The following is a 17,933-nucleotide window of genomic DNA, read 5'->3' as shown; positions in this document are numbered from 1 at the left end:
ACTAGAGTTATAGGCAGCTGGACATGGGTACTAGGATTCAAGCTCCAGTCCTCTGCAAGAGCTGAAGTTACACTGTCTGAGGTGGGTGCTGGGAACCAAACCTGGGGCCTCTGGATGAGCAGCCAGTGCTCTTGACTGCTGAGCCATCCCTCCAGCCCCAGGGAGTAAAATCTTATGGTGGTCTAAGTTTCCACTTTCTTTCAGCGTTGGATTTTCATCAGACAGGACTGAGGGACTCATTTCACAGGTAAGTGGTTAGGAACAGTGGTGTGCTTCTCAGCCTCCCTGACAGTCTCCGACTGCCACAGAAGGCTCAGTTCAGGTCATGGAGAAGATTCTGACGTGTGATAATTGTGGGCTGAGCTTGTTTGAGTCTGTGGTGTTTAGATATAATCATCATTATTAATTATGTGTGTGTGTGTGTGTGTGTGTGTGTGTGTGTGTGCCACGGAGGACTTGTAGAGATCAGAGTACAATTTTGTGGAGCCCATTCTCTCCTTCCACCTTCACATGGGTTCCAGGGATTGAACCCAAGTCGCCATGAGTGCTTTACTTGGTGAGCCATATCACTGTTCCTAATTATTTATTTTTAATTAATTTTTTTAGTTAGCATACAAAGTAATGAGTTTTCATTGCTAGATTTTTGTATATGTGTTTATACATTTTTTTTCCTTTTTTGGAGGGGGGTGCTTACAGGGTTTCTCCATGTAGCTATGGCTGTCCTGGAACTTGCTTTGTAGATCAGGCTGGCCTGGAACTCAGAGAGCCACCTGCCTCTGCCTCCTCCATGCTGACATTTAAAGCGTGAGCCACCATGCCTGGCTATATTGTATCTTGTTTTTATTCATTCCCCGTCCTCCTCTTTTGCTTGTACTTTTCCTCCCCAATGTTCCCCTCTCTTTTCTTGTCATATATGAGTGTGTATTGGGCATAGATTCTGCATATGAGAGAAAACATTTGATATTTTGCCTTGCCCTCATTGCCCTCTTTTTCCCCTTTCATAGTCCCTCTTCTGGGTCCTTCTGTGACGTGTGTGTGAGTGTATGTGTGTGCCGTGTGTGTGTGAGTGTGTGTGTGTGAGTGTGTGTGTGTGAGTGTGTGTGTGTGTATTTTGCTTATGAGGAAAAACACTGGACATGTGTCTGAGTCTGGTTTATTTCTCTTAGCATGATGACCTTTGTTCCATCCATTTCCCTACACTGTATCTTTCAATATGAAAAAAAGAAAAGGGGGTGAGAAAAAAGAGAAGAAAAGAGGGAGAAAGAAAAAGAGAAAGGGAAGAAAATTAGAAGAGTGTCAAGGTATTTGCTGCTTAATAATCTGTTACCTGCGAAAGGAAAAAATTCATATGAGCACCATGGCATTCACATACGTGTGTGTGTACAAACACATACACACAACAAATAAATGTTAAAAGTTTTTACATTAGACGGGGGGGGGGGGGAGAAGGAGGAGGAAGGAACTTGTGCGAGGGGCATGAAGCATCAGTTTTTTTTCTGTGCTGACTGTTACGTTACTGAAGCCTCCAGACCATCCACTTCTCGTGTCCTGGAGGCATCTTCTCCCACCCAACATCTGTCACAGCAACTGCATCTGGGTTACTTGTTTCTGAAAGGCCCCTGGAGTACACAGCCCCGACCTGGCTATACAGTACATGTGCCAGGGTTCTAAGGCAGTGAAAAGAAGGCCCAAATGGGAGGCGTGGTCTAGGGGCTTCCCCAGGCTTGATCGTGTCTTTAAGGTGGGCAGACTGGGGAACCCAGGGCCCCACAAAGTCTCAGGTTTCTCTGGTTCTGGGTACCTTCATTTCTGGGAACTGGCTGTGCTTTGGAAAGAGAGAAATGAGAAGCAAACCCTTTTGGGCCCCAGCATTACCCCCCCTTTTCAATCTTCTTCCGCTGAGTCACAGTCAAGAGCCAGGCATCTCAGCCTCCCTAGGGCCACTGGCTGGGGCAGAATTCAGGGTCAGGTGAGGACATAGCATCTGAGACAGGCTCTCTTTCCTGCCAGCATCCTCTGTGAGTGGTTCTGGGGCAGCTGAGGGCTTAGGGGAGGGGGAGCTGAGATGCTTTATGTCCTGTCCTTTCGGTTTCCTTGTCACATGTTTGCCCCTCAAGCTTTTACTAAGTGTCAACTGTATGTGTGCTGGATACAGGAAGGTAGGTGGCCCTTAGGGTCCTTGTCTTTCGAGAGCTTATGGATGGAGGCACAGATTCTTCTTGATTGTCCCCCAGTGAGGGACTCTGGGTCTTTAGGATTTCTCTTGTCAGCAACAGGGACCCACACAGGTTTTTCCTTCCAGGGAGAGCTGGCCATATTATAATGCTTATCAGAAAACTGCATACATCCCTCTGCACAGGAATGCACATGCATAAGCATGGGTGTGGCACTTGAACGTCAGCTGGAATTCATGATCATTAGGTGTCCTTAGAGAACCTCCGTCGGGTGGAAACTGGGTCAGAGCTGTGTGCGCGGGGTGTGTGTGTGTGTGCGTGCGTTATCCTGTCTCAGAGGCCCAACCACAACTTCTGTGTCATGGTAGCCTTGGAAGCCTCAGCACATCACCTCCTTTCATGGAAAATAAATTTGAACCCAAGGGTCGGTCCTCTTTCTTGGCTTGCCTGGTGTCATACAGTGTTTTGAGGGGATAGGTCTGCGAAGGTGACTACCCAGATCTCTGACATTTTGGGAGCCCAGCTGAGGACCAAGGTCAGCTCTTTCGAAGTGTCAGTGGCTTCTCCAGGACTTCCTGCTCTCTATACCTTTGCTAGGACTGTCCTGGCTAGTGTCCTGCATCCGTCCTCTCTCCTGAGTGAACGGGCCTTCCATTCTGCTGAAATGCTCCCCACCTTGCTCATTCTCTGGGATGTTCCTGGGACTCAAGACTCCTTCCTTCTAGCCTTTGTCCCCTTCATATCCACCCACTGAGGCTAAAATTGGCCCATGTACCACTTTTTCCTGTCCTTTATATATAAGAATTGTGTTGGGCTGGGGTAGATAGCTCAGTGAGCAAAATGCTTGCCGTGCAGGCATGAGGACTGGATCCATAGAAAAGCCAAGCGTGGCTGTGCCTGTTTATAATCCCAGTGGCTGGGGAGGTGGAGACAGGAGGATTCCTGGAACTCACTGGTCAGCTAGTCTAGCCTACTTGATGAATTCCAGTGAGAGATGCTAATCAGAAAAGGAGAGTGCCTGAGGAACGACTCCTGAAGTTGGCTCTGGTCTCCACATGCATGTTTACACACACACACACACACACACACACACACACACACACACACACACACACACTCGCGTGCGCATGTACAATGAAAGCTGAGCTTTTTATCCACTGTGTAAGCAAATGAGTTAGCCTACCATGTTCTCAAAGATGCTGGCAGGAGGCATAAAGCTTCTGGTTTGGAAACAAAAGAGGGATCACCTCTATTTTACTGGGAACAAGGGCTGTCGGTGCTCACTGACCCGACAAAGGTACAGAAGTGGAAAAGAGCTGTGGAGCTTAGTCTTCCAACTTCCTGCTGGGGCTCCTTAGCATCACTTCCCAAAAAGCTACATGCATTAGGGTCCTTGACTCAGTGTGCTGGGGGATGCAGGGAAGACAAGCCTAGGAGGAGGCTTTGCCTCCCGGCCACCGTTCTATGTCCCAGGAGGGCTGCAAAGGACATTTTAAACATTGTTTCACTTTAATTTTGAAATATTTGATCTAAGAATTTATGGTGAGGGGGACATTGAATTTTTTCCCAAAATTATTCTGGTATTACTTGTTGGAAATTACATCTGTTTGGTTACCATTCTCTCCTAACCTGCCTGAAACCTGTCGTTTGAAGTACAGTCTAAACTTATAAAAATAGATTTCTGATAGGTTTACAAAGATTGCAGGGGCATTACCAGTACCAGGGACTCAATGCCCTGTGCCTGGTGCAGTGAGACATCCCATAATCCACTCCCATGGTAACAGTTTGAACCCCAGGGAAACACAGGCAGGGTCTGCTCTGAGGCAGCAGAAACTCCCCTGCAGCTGTCGTGGAGGGCTTAAACTGCATTCTGAGAAGATTCCTTTCTATGAAAACATTTAACACGACTTAATAAAAACTTCAGGACTAAGGGCGGGCCTCACTGGTAATGCACTGGCCTGGCATAGAGGAGACCCTGGGTTCAATCTCTAAAAAAAAATTTAATTAAATAAGAAAGCAAAATTTTAATTTTAAAACATCCTATCATTTGACATTATTATGTAATATGTAACTTATTGCTTCAGTTTTTGTTGCTACCATTGCTGTGTTTTGAGATAGTAACAGTATGCCAGGCTTCCTGGAACTCACTCTATAGCCCAGGCTGGCCTTATTTATACTCACGGCAATCCTCTCGCCTCAGCCTCCCAAGTTATTTCCTTTTAACTAACTAATTATTAATTTCACATGTTTTTACATGTGCGTGGGGGCCCACATGTGGGTGGATATCCACGCATATGGATGCCGGTGCCTGTGGGGGCACTGAGGCTAACATCAGGGGTCCTCATTGGTTTCTCTGCCTTGTTCTTTGAGGCTCTGAGACTCTCCTGTCTCTACCTAACACCAGACGGGACTCACAGGCAGGTCACTTCGCCCCGTGGGCACGTCAGTGGGTTCTGAGCTCATGGAACTGCAGTCTTAGGTACTTTCCCTGCTGAGCCACCATCCCAACCTGTTACTGTTACTTCACTTCTAATAACCTTTAAAAAAAAAAAAGCAAAACTATTTATGCGTATGTGTGTGAGTGCCTGCTTGCACCTGTGGGCTCTATATGTGCTCCACAGAGGCCAGAAGAGGGTATCCCTGGAACTGGAGTTTCAAGTGGCTGTGAGTCTGCATGTGGATACTGGGAACTGAACCTGGGTCCTCTAAAGACCAGAATGTGCTCGTAACTGCTGAATCATCTTCCCAGCCTCAATGCCGTTTCTTTTAAAATTACTTTTTTGAGGTTAGGGATGTAGCTCACTTGGTGGAATGTTTGTCAAGTATGCCTGTTTGATACCCAGGACTGTATAAAGCCATGCGTGGTGGCACATGCCTATAACACTCCCAACATGCGGGAGATGGGGCAGGAGAATCAGAAGTTTAAATTAAACAAACAGACAGACAGACAGATAGATAAATATTGATCCTATGTTTAAAATACTTTCAATTTTGGTATTTTTCTTTTTCCTTTTTTAAAGTAAATTTTTAATTTTTATTTTATGTACATTGGTTTATGTCTGTGTTAAAGTGTCAGATCCCCTGGAACTGGATGGAGTTACAGACAGTTGTGAGCTGCCATGTGAGTACTGGGAATTGAACCCGGGTCCCCTGGAATAACAGCCAGTGCTCTTAACTGCTGAGCCATCTCTCCAGCACCTATATTTTTCATTTAACCTAACTTTTTTTTTGTTTTTTGAGACAGGGTTTCTCTGTAGCTTTGGAGTCTGTCCTGGAACTAGTTCCTGTATATCAGGCTGGCTTTAAACTCAGAGAGATCCGCCTGCCTCTGCCTCCTGAGTGCTGGGATTAAAGATGTGTGCAACCACCACCTGACTTTACTTTTTTTTATACCATTTGTTTATATTAGGGTTTGTTTGCTTGTCCATTTGTTTATTTTGCTTTGTTTTTTTGAGACAGTGTTTCTCTGTGTAGCCCTGGCTGTCCTGAAACTAGTTCTGTAGACCAGGCTGGCCCGAATTCACAGAGATCCACCTGCCTCTGCCTTCTGAGTGCTGGGATTAAAGGTGTGTGCCACTATTGCCCAGTATACTATGTTGTTTTAACCTTGTAAACTATCACTGTCAAAAACGGTAATTACATGCAAATCTTATAATAACTGATGTTGTAAATGGTTATAAAAACCATGTTTTCTAGAATAAAAATAAGAACAGCTACAGGGTAAATAGAGAACGCATTGTGAGTTAAGCAAATCTCTGTTCCTTCCTTAAACCTCAGACCTATCAGAGAATACCTAGACACGAATAATTATCACGAAGTTCAAAAAACCCTTGATACTGCCTGACTTTCAGACTTATAAAAGCTGTCTATTGATAGATATTTTTATTGCCATGCAAACATGTTTGTTAAGTAAGAGGCTAGCACATTTTTATTAGCAGTTTGTAGTTTATGATTTTTCAATATTTAGATTTGTATATTAGGACCGCTGCGTGTCCTTTTGCCCAGAGCACAGCATACGCCAGGGCCTGTGGTACAGAGGGAAGGAGGGAGGTGTGTGTGCAAGTGCTTCGTGCTGCAAAGGGAAAACGAGCAAGTGCTCTTGGATTCCTGATGAAGGGGAAGCTGAAGAGGTGGCACGGGGCCCAGAGAGCAGATCTCAGAGAAGAATGAAGTGATCCGATTTACAATTTATTTAGGACGCCTTACGGGGATTCCGTAAGGCAGATGATGGCACTGCCCTCACTTTATGGGGTGGGGGTGGGGAGTTGGGGGAGGAGGGGAGACTGAGTTTCAAGGATGTCCAGACTTGATGGTGATCTGGCCCTAGAACCACCTAGCAAGCCCAGCAGCTTTGCCACCCACATGGAGTCGGCCTCAGGTCAGGTTCTCCACAGCAAGCTCTCTCTGGCCATGGCCAGCCTGCCCAGGGACAGGAAGCAGGGCTCCAAGTGGCAGAGAATGTAGCACTCCACTTTTGTCTGCTGCACTAGGTGCCCCAGCAGCTCCAAGGTGAGGACACAAAGGGGAACTGTGTCTTGGGTCACCCGCACTGCCTTTTTACAAGGGTTTGGGGATCTCCTCCTTATAGACCACTTCGTAACTGCCCAGCACCTGCCCTGGCCTTCAATCCCAGAACCAGCCCTGGGAGGGGGGGCATGGTTTTCTCTGAAATATACTCATGGGTAGGTTACAGGTTGGTGCTGGGGTGGGAAGGAGAGTGATGTGTAGATGTGAGTGGAGAGGCAGTTAGTTCCCTGTTCACAACTGAAAACCAAGGTACCAGAAAGCAGGTGCTCGCTTAAGGCTGCCCAGGGATGCCAGGAGAGCCCTGGATGGCTTGACCCTGAAGCTGGGTCTGCTCTAAGGTGCAGGGATCTGAAGATCGGGCCAACGCCGACCTGGAGGCTTCCTCAGCAAGACCTGGCATTGCTGACCTCGCCTTGAAGGCCTCCTTTCCCTTACATTCCTCTTTCCACTGACCTGGTGGTGTGCTCATGTCTGACACCCTCCTTTACCTGTGCTCATGCACCCCCTTTTTCTGCTGTCCACGCCTATCTTTATGTTCGCTGTGCTCCAGGTTGGACACTAGATACCCTAGAGGCCACACCAGACCTGAGCCCTCTCTAGGAGAGCCCTTAGTGTGATGACAGAGTTGAAGGGACTAACTTCAGTCAAGGAGGGCTTCCTGGAGGTGGGGACGTAAGCTGAAGCTTTGACTTTGACAGAGTGTCTCCTCCCCAGGCCACTGGATGTCCTCTGAGTCTTTCTTTCCCTTGAATGGCCGTCAGGTTCCAAGAAGTGTCCCCTGTCTCTGCATTGCTGGTTCCAGGAAGCATAGCTCCTGGCAGCATTTGCCTGGCATTCTTCCTTAGAGCCTACTTAGGTTTCTGGAATCTGAGGACAGGGAGAGTTGGAGGTGGAGAACGGAAAGAGATAGATGACTCTCGACAGAGAAGACCCTCATGAACTAGACATTGGGAGGTGGCCCTAGACTGTCAGACAGGAGGGGATAAACACACTAAGGTTGGGCCTAGGAGGTCAATGAAGTGAACCGCCCTATCTCCTGGTCTGCCATGTGCCCAGGCCTTGGAGTTCTCCCTACACAAAAAGAAAATGATTTCTTGGGGGGGTCCATCACTTCCTCCAGTTTTCCGTACTTCATTTGACATCCCACTAAACTGGTCCCTAGCATTCTGTCCCACAAGGAATTGGCCCTCAGAGGAGGCCTTCATCAGAAAACATCCAGAGAGGGGCAGGCCAGGGGACAGTATGGCAAGTTCTCAACAGTGAAGGGGATGGGAGCAGGACTTTCAAGGGCCTGGAAAGAACATGACACCTTCACTATGAATCTTTTTATAATGTCTCTTTGCCTTCTTGGAACTGAGTAAGTCACCCCCCTCCAAGTCCCCCAGCAAGTTGGGTGGCTGACTGGGGTCAGGGAGAGACAGGCCCTGATGGGTTTGCAGAGGCAGTCCAAATTCCCTCAAGGTTAGTTGGGCCTCTCCTCTGGGTGTCTTCCACCCACTCCACCTCTGAGCTGGCACTGGGCCTGCCCATTCGCCTGGGACCTGCCTGAGCACATTGAGCAACCAGTTCCTGAGAAGCGTGGAAAGCTGTTTGGTTTAAAATTAACTCCCCCGCGCACCCTCCTGCCCGCCCTCCTCAGAGTTCTTGGAAGAGGCGCTCTGCTCTTCCTGGGAAGAGGCCTCTAGCCACAGCTGCTATGGTTCTGGCGAAAACACCTCACCCAGGGTGGGGGCGGAGCTGCCCACACCGTGCCTTCTCTGCCCTCCACAGGTAAACGGCTGAGACCCAGGAGAGAAACTGGGGACAATCAAGTTGCTGGAAAGAGGGTGCCGGTGTCCCCAAAGCCCACATCTCTCAACCCTGATACTGACTGGCCTATTCCAAGTGAAAAGGTACAGGACTATGCAGACCCAGCCTGGGCACCTTTTGGGTAGGTTACAGAGCAAATGGATCCCACAGACAATAAACCCAGAATTTTGGCCTGTGATGAGAATGTGTTTCCCATGAAATTAAAAACAGCTTAGTTAAGAGCCACCCAGCTTCGCCTGTTAAAGCTGAGACGACCCTCTCAATGCCAGACTGATGATAGCAAGATCCCAGGGGTGTAGACACCCAAGTGCCAGGGTTAACAGTACACCCTCCTAGGAGGTCTCTTCCTGACCACCACCACCCCCCGCCCCATCTTTTCAGGCTACCACGGGAACCATTTCCATCTGGATAGGACTTCATGTGTCTGAGCTTTGAGGAAATGTTTCCCGAGGACCTCTCTCTTCTGTGGCTCTTCCTACCAAACTGTCCCCTGAAAGGAGCTGAGGAAAACAAAGGAATGTTGGCCAAGGGGAAAGGTCAGCACACATGCCAGCACACACGCGCACACACACACACACACGCATGAATGCACACACTGATGTGCTCAGTGGGAAGGGTAAATGCTTCTTGGGGGAGGCTGAGAGCCGAGAGGCACTTAGAACATAGCCATGGCCTAACACAGGCTGGAACTGAACTCTGGATATCTGGTAGAAAGAGCCCACGTCTGGTGACAGGAAGTATCTGGTCTGGTTTATTGGTGCTAGGGCTAGGGAAAGTCCCCAGAGCAAGGTTCTGACTCTGGCCCTGGAAAGCATGTGTTAGATGCCATGCCCCCTTCAACCGTACCATCGGGATATCTCTGGGGACAGTAAGTTCCTGTGTGGGTGGAACACTTCTGGAGGGCTTGTAATAGCCCCAAGTCTTCCCAGCCTTCAGAGGCTACTTGCTGTGCCCTGGACTCTGCTTGCTTTGACCAGGCCTGGGTCATGGAAACCATTGTCTTTCCACTGAGCAGGCAGCTTTTGGCCTCCTTCTGCACTCAGCCTGCAGCATCTCCCGCCCAGAGATTAGTATCGGCTTCCATGTGCTTGGCTTTTCCCCAAAGTCAGGCCCAGTCACTCTCCACTTACCCTCTGGTCTGCTGTCTGGCCAGAATTAACCCTCCAGGGACCTCCTCTAGCTTGTGTCCCAGACACGGATCCCAATCCAACTGCCCTGCGGTGACCACTGGGGTGCCCCCTAGTTGGCTGGCTGTACTTCCCCACTGAGCCAGAGAGGGGTGGGGAGGCCAAGTGTTAGCCTGCTCCAGATTAAAACTGGTCTAACAGGTTGTTGTGAAAAGGGCTGCTCTGGCCTGCCCAGGCTCCTTTGTAAAGGAGGAAATCCTCAGCGACCAGAAGCCTGAGACGCAGACCCTTGGCGCTGGATAGCACTTGATTTCAGGCCCAGGCCCCTGGCCCTTCACTTCACCGCAGACACCTAGGGTAGGAGGGTTTCCATCTGAGAGTGAAGATCATGGCTTCAACTCCATTCTAGCAGGATCTGCTCAGACAGCAAGTTAAATGCTGAACTTAGGTTCAGGGGCCCATGGACCAAGGGAATGCTGGGTAACTCAGTAATCTTGAATGAAACACTTTAGCCAGTTAGATCTGCTGACAAGAAATACCTGGGTGGCTTTGGTACCTGCCCCCAACCATTCCAGAGGCACTGAGTCTAGAGAGGGACTCCACACATAGGCCAGCTCTCCAAACCCATCTTCCTCTGCCAGGGCAGAATCTTCCTGGGCCTAGCTCCAGCACTGCCCCCCCACGCCTCCAGCCAAGCCCTGCTGAACGTCTTTACTCTTCAGAGATCAAGGCTTTGGCAGGCGAGTCTTCAGAGACAGGTAGAGTAGTGAATAAGGCCTAGGGTCAAGGCTTGTGACCCTGAGCTAGCCATATTTCTCTCTAAGCTAGCGGTTCCCAACCTTCCTAAAGCTGCGACCCTTCATACAGTTCCTCACATCGTGATGACCCCCAACCATACAATTATGTTCGCTGCTACTTTATAACTGTAATCTGCTACTGTTACGAATCATAGTGTAAATATCTGTGTTTTCTTATGATCTTAGGCGACCCCTGTGAAAGGGTCGCAACTCACTGGTTGAGAACTGCTGCTCTAAGCCGTACTCCTTCATCTGGAAACAGGGACAACCTCTGAGAGTGTGCAGGGCTGGAGTGTGAATTAATGGGGATGCCGGGCGGTGGTGGTGCACACCTTTAATCCCAGCAGAGGCAGAGGTAGGCGGATCTCTGTGAGTTTGAGGCCAGTCTGGTCTACAAGAGCTAGTTCCAGGATAGGCTTCAAAGCTACAGAGAAACCCTGTCTCAAAACAACAAAAAAAAAAAAAAAAAAAAAAAAAAAGGGGGGGGGGATGAGCCACATCCAAAGTTGCCACCCTTGCCTCCTCTGGTTTCCTATGGCATCCCCTGTGAACCTTCTCACTGGCCATGATGGAGCCATCCCCCTAGAGTCCTTTAGAAACAAGCATCAGAGCTCAATACAGCCTGCTAGACCCTGAGGCGATTTGCCAGCTAGAATAAATTCAGTCATGGCCCCCTTGTCCTTCCTACTCCATCCTGGATTCTAGGCTTGTTACTGCCTTAAAGCCATTGCACTGATTGTTCCCAGGACCTGGCACAGCCCTTGCCCGCGACATCTACAGGACCGCCCCCTGCTCTTCACTCTAGTAGCCAGGTTCACTACGGTGCTACTCAGACATGACCCAGGCCCCCTTTGCTGTGGGGTGATCCCATGCCTAAGGCCATTCTCTGCCCCCACCTCCTGCCGTGTCTTTCTTCACCCATTCAAAACTTGCCCATTTGTTCCTTGTTTACAGCCTCTCTTGAACTTCTGACAAGCCCCATGAGGATGGAGGCCGTGTCTGTCATGTTCCCTGCTTTGTCCCTGGGGCCTTGATGGAGGCTGGCTCAGTGACCAAAGAGCATATGCGAAGGGACCCAATCAGTAAAGGGTTACTATTTGGATATTGCGCAGGGTCCAGCATGCCCACCTCATGGTTCACCCTTCCCCGCTAGCTAGTGCCAACAGGGTTGCCCTTTAGAGTAACCCAGGACCATCCAGGGGTGATGGTACTGGCCAGCTGCTTTTCCCTTTCTGTTAGGCTTGGGCCATTGACTTGGGTCTGGGGTCCAGTGACATGTTTTCTGCTGTCTCTATGTCCAGGCAGGCATTGCTATTCCTCTCATATAAAGACTGAAATGCCAGTCGCTGACAGCCCCTTCTCAGGAAAGAGGTAGACTCTGGCTTGCGGTGAGCCAGGCGTGGTCCATTGCCAGGACGGCTCCAGTGCTTTCAGCGGGCAGAGACAGGTGGAGAGAAGCCACTGTCCAGGCTGCCACCTGGTTGCCCAATCTCATCTCACAGAGCCGCGGGGGCAGAGGCCCAGTTCGGTGAGTGTTCTGTCCTGAACTCTCTGCGTGGCCTCAGCCAGCCCCTGCTCCTGGTATTTGAATCCGGAGTAGCATTTGGACCCCACTCCCAGGGAGTACGGAGTCCTCACGCAGACTTGCATCTGGCAGGCACTGTTAGGCAGTCCCTACTGGGAAGAATGGGGTTTTCTCTGCTTCCTCTTGTTATAGCAGCACCAGACGTGGAAAGCCTAACTCTGGTCCCCATGTGCCCACTACTTTCCCACTAGATGACTCAGATCTGGGGGGTGGAGGGAAGCAGGGTTTACCCCTCACATTTTGGGAATGAAGAAGAGGTTGAGATCAAAGTTGAAGAAAAGATGCTACCAGGGCCATGGTGACACCTGGAAGAGGTGCACTGTTGGCCCCCACAGTCAGCAAAAGTTTTATCAGCTCCCACCAGCAACGGAGAAGGTGTCAGACCAAAGAGATGGACTTGCGAACTACTCCCGGCTTTTAAAAATATCGTCCCTCCTCCATCTACCTCTTGTTCATTCTAGTCCAATGTCATTCCTTTAAAAAGTATTATTTCTTATGTGTGTGTTTCTGGGTGTGTCTATTGGTGCACATAGGCCAGAAGACAGCATCAGCCCCACTGGAGCTGGAAGCTCTGGGCCTTTGAAAGAGTAGCGAACATTCTTGGCCCCTGAGCCATCTTCCCAGCCCCCACAATGTCATTCCTCTTCTTTGTCGTGACTGTCTCCTTGTCCTCAGTCCTGGGCCTCCCTGATTGTTTTTTCCTTTTCGTCTTCTATATCAAGATGCTGTTTCTCATAGCTTTCTGCTCACGATCCACCATTCCTGGCCTCCTGTATTTGCAACTTCTAATGGTCTCAGGACTAGGAACACATCCCAAATTGTTTCCAAAATAAGGCTTAGAGGGCCATGAGCATAGCTGAGAGCTTTCCTGGGAGGCCCTCACACACCAGAGAAAAGATCAGGCATAGCAGGATCCCAGCAGTCTAAGTATTCCCAAGTCAGACCACCAACCCTGGACAGCGTCTCCACCTTAATTATATTTCTGATGTACAAGATCTTGACTCAGAAGAGAGGGTCCTCTCACCCCAAACAGCCTGAGCAAGAATTCTGACACCTCTCCCCCAGACCAGACTCTACCAGCTCCTGGGTTACTATCTGTGTCAGCTGATCTGCCCCATGCCTGGGAGGCGCTCTCTCAGGCATCACGTCAGAGATCCATACCTCGTGCCTTTGTTTCCACTCTGCTTTCTCCTTGCAAGGCCTGGTGGCCTGAGCTCTGTGACTCCTTCTCAAGTTACCCCCTCCCTCCGTGCCCACTTACACATTGAAAGGATACTTCCTCTTCATCCACCTCTTGGGCTTGGAGCTCTTCTGCAATTCACTGCCTACATAGCCAGCAGGGCAGCGGATAGCACCCTAGAAGGCTTGCCGGCAGACCACCTCCTGTCTCTCATTTCCCAAGGGGAACAAGAAAGGCAGCTCCCTGTTCCCTGCACCCCCAGGCCCCTGGCAGAGACCGCTCAGTCCTGTAAGGTTCTGAGCTTCGGCTTTTCCCGATGTGGAACTGGATCGCAATAACAGGAAGAAAGAGAGACAAACTACCTGCTACACCAGATGACCCGTGGAAGGCCTCGTAAATGGAAGGCATGATTTTATTATCGTTACAGAAAAGTCAGTGGAAGAGAAACTACCAAACTGGTTTCTGTGCTAGAATAATTGTTTTATAAAGTCTCGTTAGGTACGCATTTCTCCCTCTCTCACACGCGGGCAACTTCCTGGACAGGAAGCAGACACAGAAGAGCTGCAGCAGCAGCCCTAGCCAGCATCCCCTTCCTGACCCTGAGCGTGCCCTCCGCAGGGGCTGCACCACAGAGAAGCCAGCTCCGTGAAGCCATGGCATTGCCCCAGAGGAGATGAGTGTGAGCTCTGTGTTTCTGGCTCCCGTTTGTCTGGTTACCCAGCCTCCCGGAGAGGCTAGGGGAAAAAGGGAGTGGGCACATTCATATGCAGGTGGTCAGGGCCAGGGCATTCAGGACTACTTTGGGCCCAATGTCTTGTCTGGGGATGGGGGTCTCCACAGGGAAGAACCAGGGCTGGGGATCTTTGGCTGACTCAGGCCTTAGGGCAGAGAAATGGGATGGCTCACGCCATTAATCCACCCCCAGTCCCACAAGGAAAATAAATAAAATAAATACTGTATACTGTGTAGCCCCCTCCCCACCAGCCTGGCCTACTTCCCCCACCAGGGGCTGGCACCATCAGCCTCAGTTCCCCTTGCTGATACTCTCCCAGAAACAGACTGGCTGCTCTCCAGATGGGTAGGGGACCTGCCCTACCCAGCAGATGGAGAAACCAGGGCTGGGAGAATATACAGAATTCAGGTGGTTAGGGCACGCCAGTGAATGGAGGCCTGGGTCCAGCCTCCAGGGTGAGATGAGGTCCTGCCTGTCTCTCTCTGCTCTGACACATGGCTCACCACAAACAGCCACATGGGACCTGGAGGCACTGACCTCAGAGTTGTGCGACAACCCCTCTTCCACCTGCCTTGTTCTTGCTGGCACTTTCTGATCCAGCTCTATGTATGCAGGCACCAGGGTGACCGAAGAAGGGACAGCAGGAACCCAGTCCAGCTGGTGCTTGTGTCCCCTCCAGGCTATAACGATGTGAGGCAGAGCAGGGTGCCAGGCCCCATCAGAGTTGGAAGGGGTACTGTCGGAGGTAGTCGGCCATGCGCCGGGGCAGCGGTAGGCAGTCCACGTCGGCCACCAGACGGTTGATGACGAGACGACACAGATGTTGTAAGCTGCGGGCACTGCTTCTGCGCACAAAGGGCTGCACCAGTTTTAGATGCACAGCGGTAGCCGTGGGGAGGGGCAGGGTTGAGTCACCAGGTGCATCTTGTTTAGGTGCAGGCAGGGCTGGGGTGGGAATGGGATCCGGGCTGTCACTCCGGGTGTCAGCAGCACAGGAGGCCACATAGTGCTGCACAAGGCTGACCACATCTGGGAAGGCCAAGATTCGAGGTCTGGACAAGCAGTTGGAGTCCAGTCGGAAGCTGGAATCAGCATACTCGATGCGTACATTGGTGGGGCCACGGGTAGTTTTGACGGACAGTGTGAACAAGTAGCTGGGGTGGGTACTATCTCGTACTAGGAATGTACCCTCTGGCATCTTCTGTAGGTGTTGTCGGGCCTCGCTGGCCGTAATGGAACCCCAATACCATCCTAGACAAGCAGAGAGGAGGCCAAGGGACTGATCAGAAATTACCTAAAGGTACCAACCCAGGGTAGGCCAAGATGGAGAGTCACTTCACAGTTCCCTGGACAGGGATGTAGTTCTCCCATCAGACTTAGGGGCAGGGCCTTTCCAGATCAGAGTCAAAATCCCAAGAGCTTAGTTCCTCCATAGACTTCCCAGAGCAAGGTCTGTCTTTCCCGAGACTTACCAGATTCCCGAAGGTAGGAGAACGTCTTGGCTATACACAGCAGGTCCTCCTCAGGGTCTAGCACCTTTGGTTCGCTCTCTGACTGGACAGGAGTCTCCTCTGCCACCTCCTCTGGGAATGCCCCAGTGGGCAAGGGCTGCATGGCTGACCCAGGCAGCTCCAGAGACTGGGCCCACAGAGGCCGCTGCCCAATTCTCTCCACAGCCAGCAAAGGACAAGATCTAAAGTGGGAAGACAGGCGACAGAGGTCTCACATATTCTTCATTTTAAAAAAATCCTTTGATTGCTTCCCCCACATACATAGATTTAAAATAAACAAACAAAAAACAAAGAACAGGGTCTCATATGTAGCTCTGGTTGGCCTGGAACTTGTTATATAGACCAGGATGCCCCCACATTCACAGAGATCCACCTGCTTCTGTCTCCCAAATGCTGGGATTAAAGGGGTGCGCTACCACATCCAGCTCGTGTATACAGGTCTTTCCTTTTTGTTTTTTTGGGATGCTGGGAATCGACCTCAGAGGCTTACACATGCTCTACCACTGAACTATACCCATAACCCTGGTTTCCTAGACCCCACTCTCCTGCATTTACTGCATACAAACTAACCCTCATCTGGTATCACCAAAATCACAGGCCACTCCCCATGAGCATTTTCAGCCTTCCTACCACAAGAACGGGGGCTCTGTCCAAGCAAAAGCTATCTCCCAGTTGAGCTCTGACTGAGGTAGCCTGTCAAATACCACTGTATCTCGTGGAGCCACAGGACAAAGGAGGGTGGGATCCTCAGGGAATCTGGAGATTACAGGAGAAAGCCTAAGGTTACCCGGTAGCTTCCTGTCAAGGGAAGTATCTGTTAGGGGGACCCCAGTCCACACTGGCTAGGACTTCAAGACTTCAACAAGCTTTTACCCATACCTTGCCAGATTCCCGTCTTGGGCTCTGCTCCTCGCAGGCGAGGAGAGACAGTGGCCTCTAAAGGCACTGCCGGCTCTCATCTCTCATAAATACGAGCACCCACCAAAGGACAGAACACTCAACCTACATTCCAGACTCCACCCTGTCGAGTCAGCCCTGCTATGCTGTGTGGTTTTGTGTACAGTTTGCTCTTGTCTCGGCTGTCATTTCCCCTCCTTCCAGGTGAGCATCTACTTGCCCTGAGGGGTTTGGCCATTTAGAGAGCTGAGGTTAGGGGAACTAAAAAGACTGAAATTCAAGGGAAGCCCACGGGGTGTGTGTGTGTGTGTGTGTGTGTGTGTGTGTGTGTGTGTGTCCAGGGGCTCTGCTTCCTGAGGAAGAAATGTTGGCTTTCTCTTATTTCTAATATGATATGTGCCCAGGCCTCAGTTCTGTGTCTAGGCCCCTGTTGGATCTTAGGACCTCAAGATAATGAAACCCTAGGCTCTGCCACACTTGCTGTGGGAAGGCCGTCTGTATCGGGTATTGCTTGTAAACAAGGGGTGGTTAGGAGCTGGTGGCAGTCAGCAGGGACAGAAGCCAAACCTGACAGTGTAAGTGGTGTTTAGAAGGTCAATGTCCTGTGACCACTCATGAGAAGGGGTGACTGGCTCTGCCTGCCAAGGGCTTTTTCCACACTCAAGCAGTCTGACTGTGCTGGGAGAGCTCTGGCGTCCCACTTAGGGAGCGAGCAGCAGAATTTTGAGGTGACCACCCTGCTGTGGCTCATAGCCAATCCAGGTACCATCTGAAAGAATGTGGGCAGCTAGCCAGTCATTCTACAAGCTCTGTGGTAAGCATGGCCAGACAACGTAGTGAGGCCTCTTGCACAGTCCCACATGTGTGTGTAGTAGGCACTTCTGGGCTTAGTATCGTGTCTAGGTGTAGAATGACTGTTCCTCCCTGCAGGTGGCTGGGGAGAGACTATATATCAAGGCATGGGAGTGTCTACCACTGTGTCATCGTGGTGGGGCCGAGGACCGGTGTGTTCCAAGAACCTGTGTGTGCACGTCTTGGAATCTAGCCATTAAGTCTGCCTGAGGACACATGCCAGTGAGATGAACCAAGCCCAGGGAGGTGGGATACACACACAAAATCTGTTAAAGATGTTGTTTCCCTAATACCCAACACTGTCCCTGAGGTTCCCAGGGGTCTTCAGTGAAGGCAAAGTCAAAGAGGCTGTGGGAACCGAGAATGGAGCAGGGGGCCATCCAAGAAGGAAGACAGGGTGTAGGTCTACTGGGGAGTCCAAACTTCAGGTCAAAGAATGAACAAACATGATAGGAACGTCCCAGCACCTCCATGTCTCTCCTGGAGACCCAGGACTGTTTAGAGCAAGGGCTCTTCAGCCTGGCCCCACCTTCCACTCTCCCTCACTTGGCACCATACCCATGTCAGTTAAAAAAGTTAAAAAACCACCACCAGCCGGGCGGTGGTGGCGCACGCCTTTAATCCCAGCACTCGGGAGGCAGAGGCAGGCGGATCTCTGTGAGTTCGAGACCAGCCTGGTCTACAGAGCTAGTTCCAGGACAGGCTCCAAAGCCACAGAGAAACCCTGTCTCGAAAAACCAA

General features: G+C 50.5%; 1 protein-coding gene across 1 annotated transcript in view; it reads right to left on the bottom strand.

Annotated features, from left to right (window-relative positions):
* Positions 1-13,565: 13,565 nt before the first annotated feature.
* Cish (cytokine inducible SH2 containing protein) overlaps positions 13,566-17,933 on the bottom strand; it is a 5,548-nt gene continuing 1,180 nt past the window's right edge. The window contains exons 2-3 of the mRNA XM_050139607.1: positions 15,405-15,625; positions 13,566-15,183 (exon numbers count right to left, since the gene is read on the bottom strand). Coding sequence (XP_049995564.1) covers positions 14,651-15,183; positions 15,405-15,625 — 754 coding nt within the window. The 3' untranslated portion in view covers positions 13,566-14,650. The remainder of the gene's footprint in view (positions 15,184-15,404; positions 15,626-17,933) is intronic.

Source organism: Alexandromys fortis, unplaced genomic scaffold, assembly GCF_014885135.2.
Source record: "Alexandromys fortis isolate MF-2015 unplaced genomic scaffold, M_Fortis_MF-2015_v1.1 scaffold_36, whole genome shotgun sequence".
In the NCBI taxonomy this organism is placed as follows: domain Eukaryota; kingdom Metazoa; phylum Chordata; class Mammalia; order Rodentia; family Cricetidae; genus Alexandromys; species Alexandromys fortis.
This window is presented reverse-complemented; position numbering and strand designations above follow the sequence as displayed.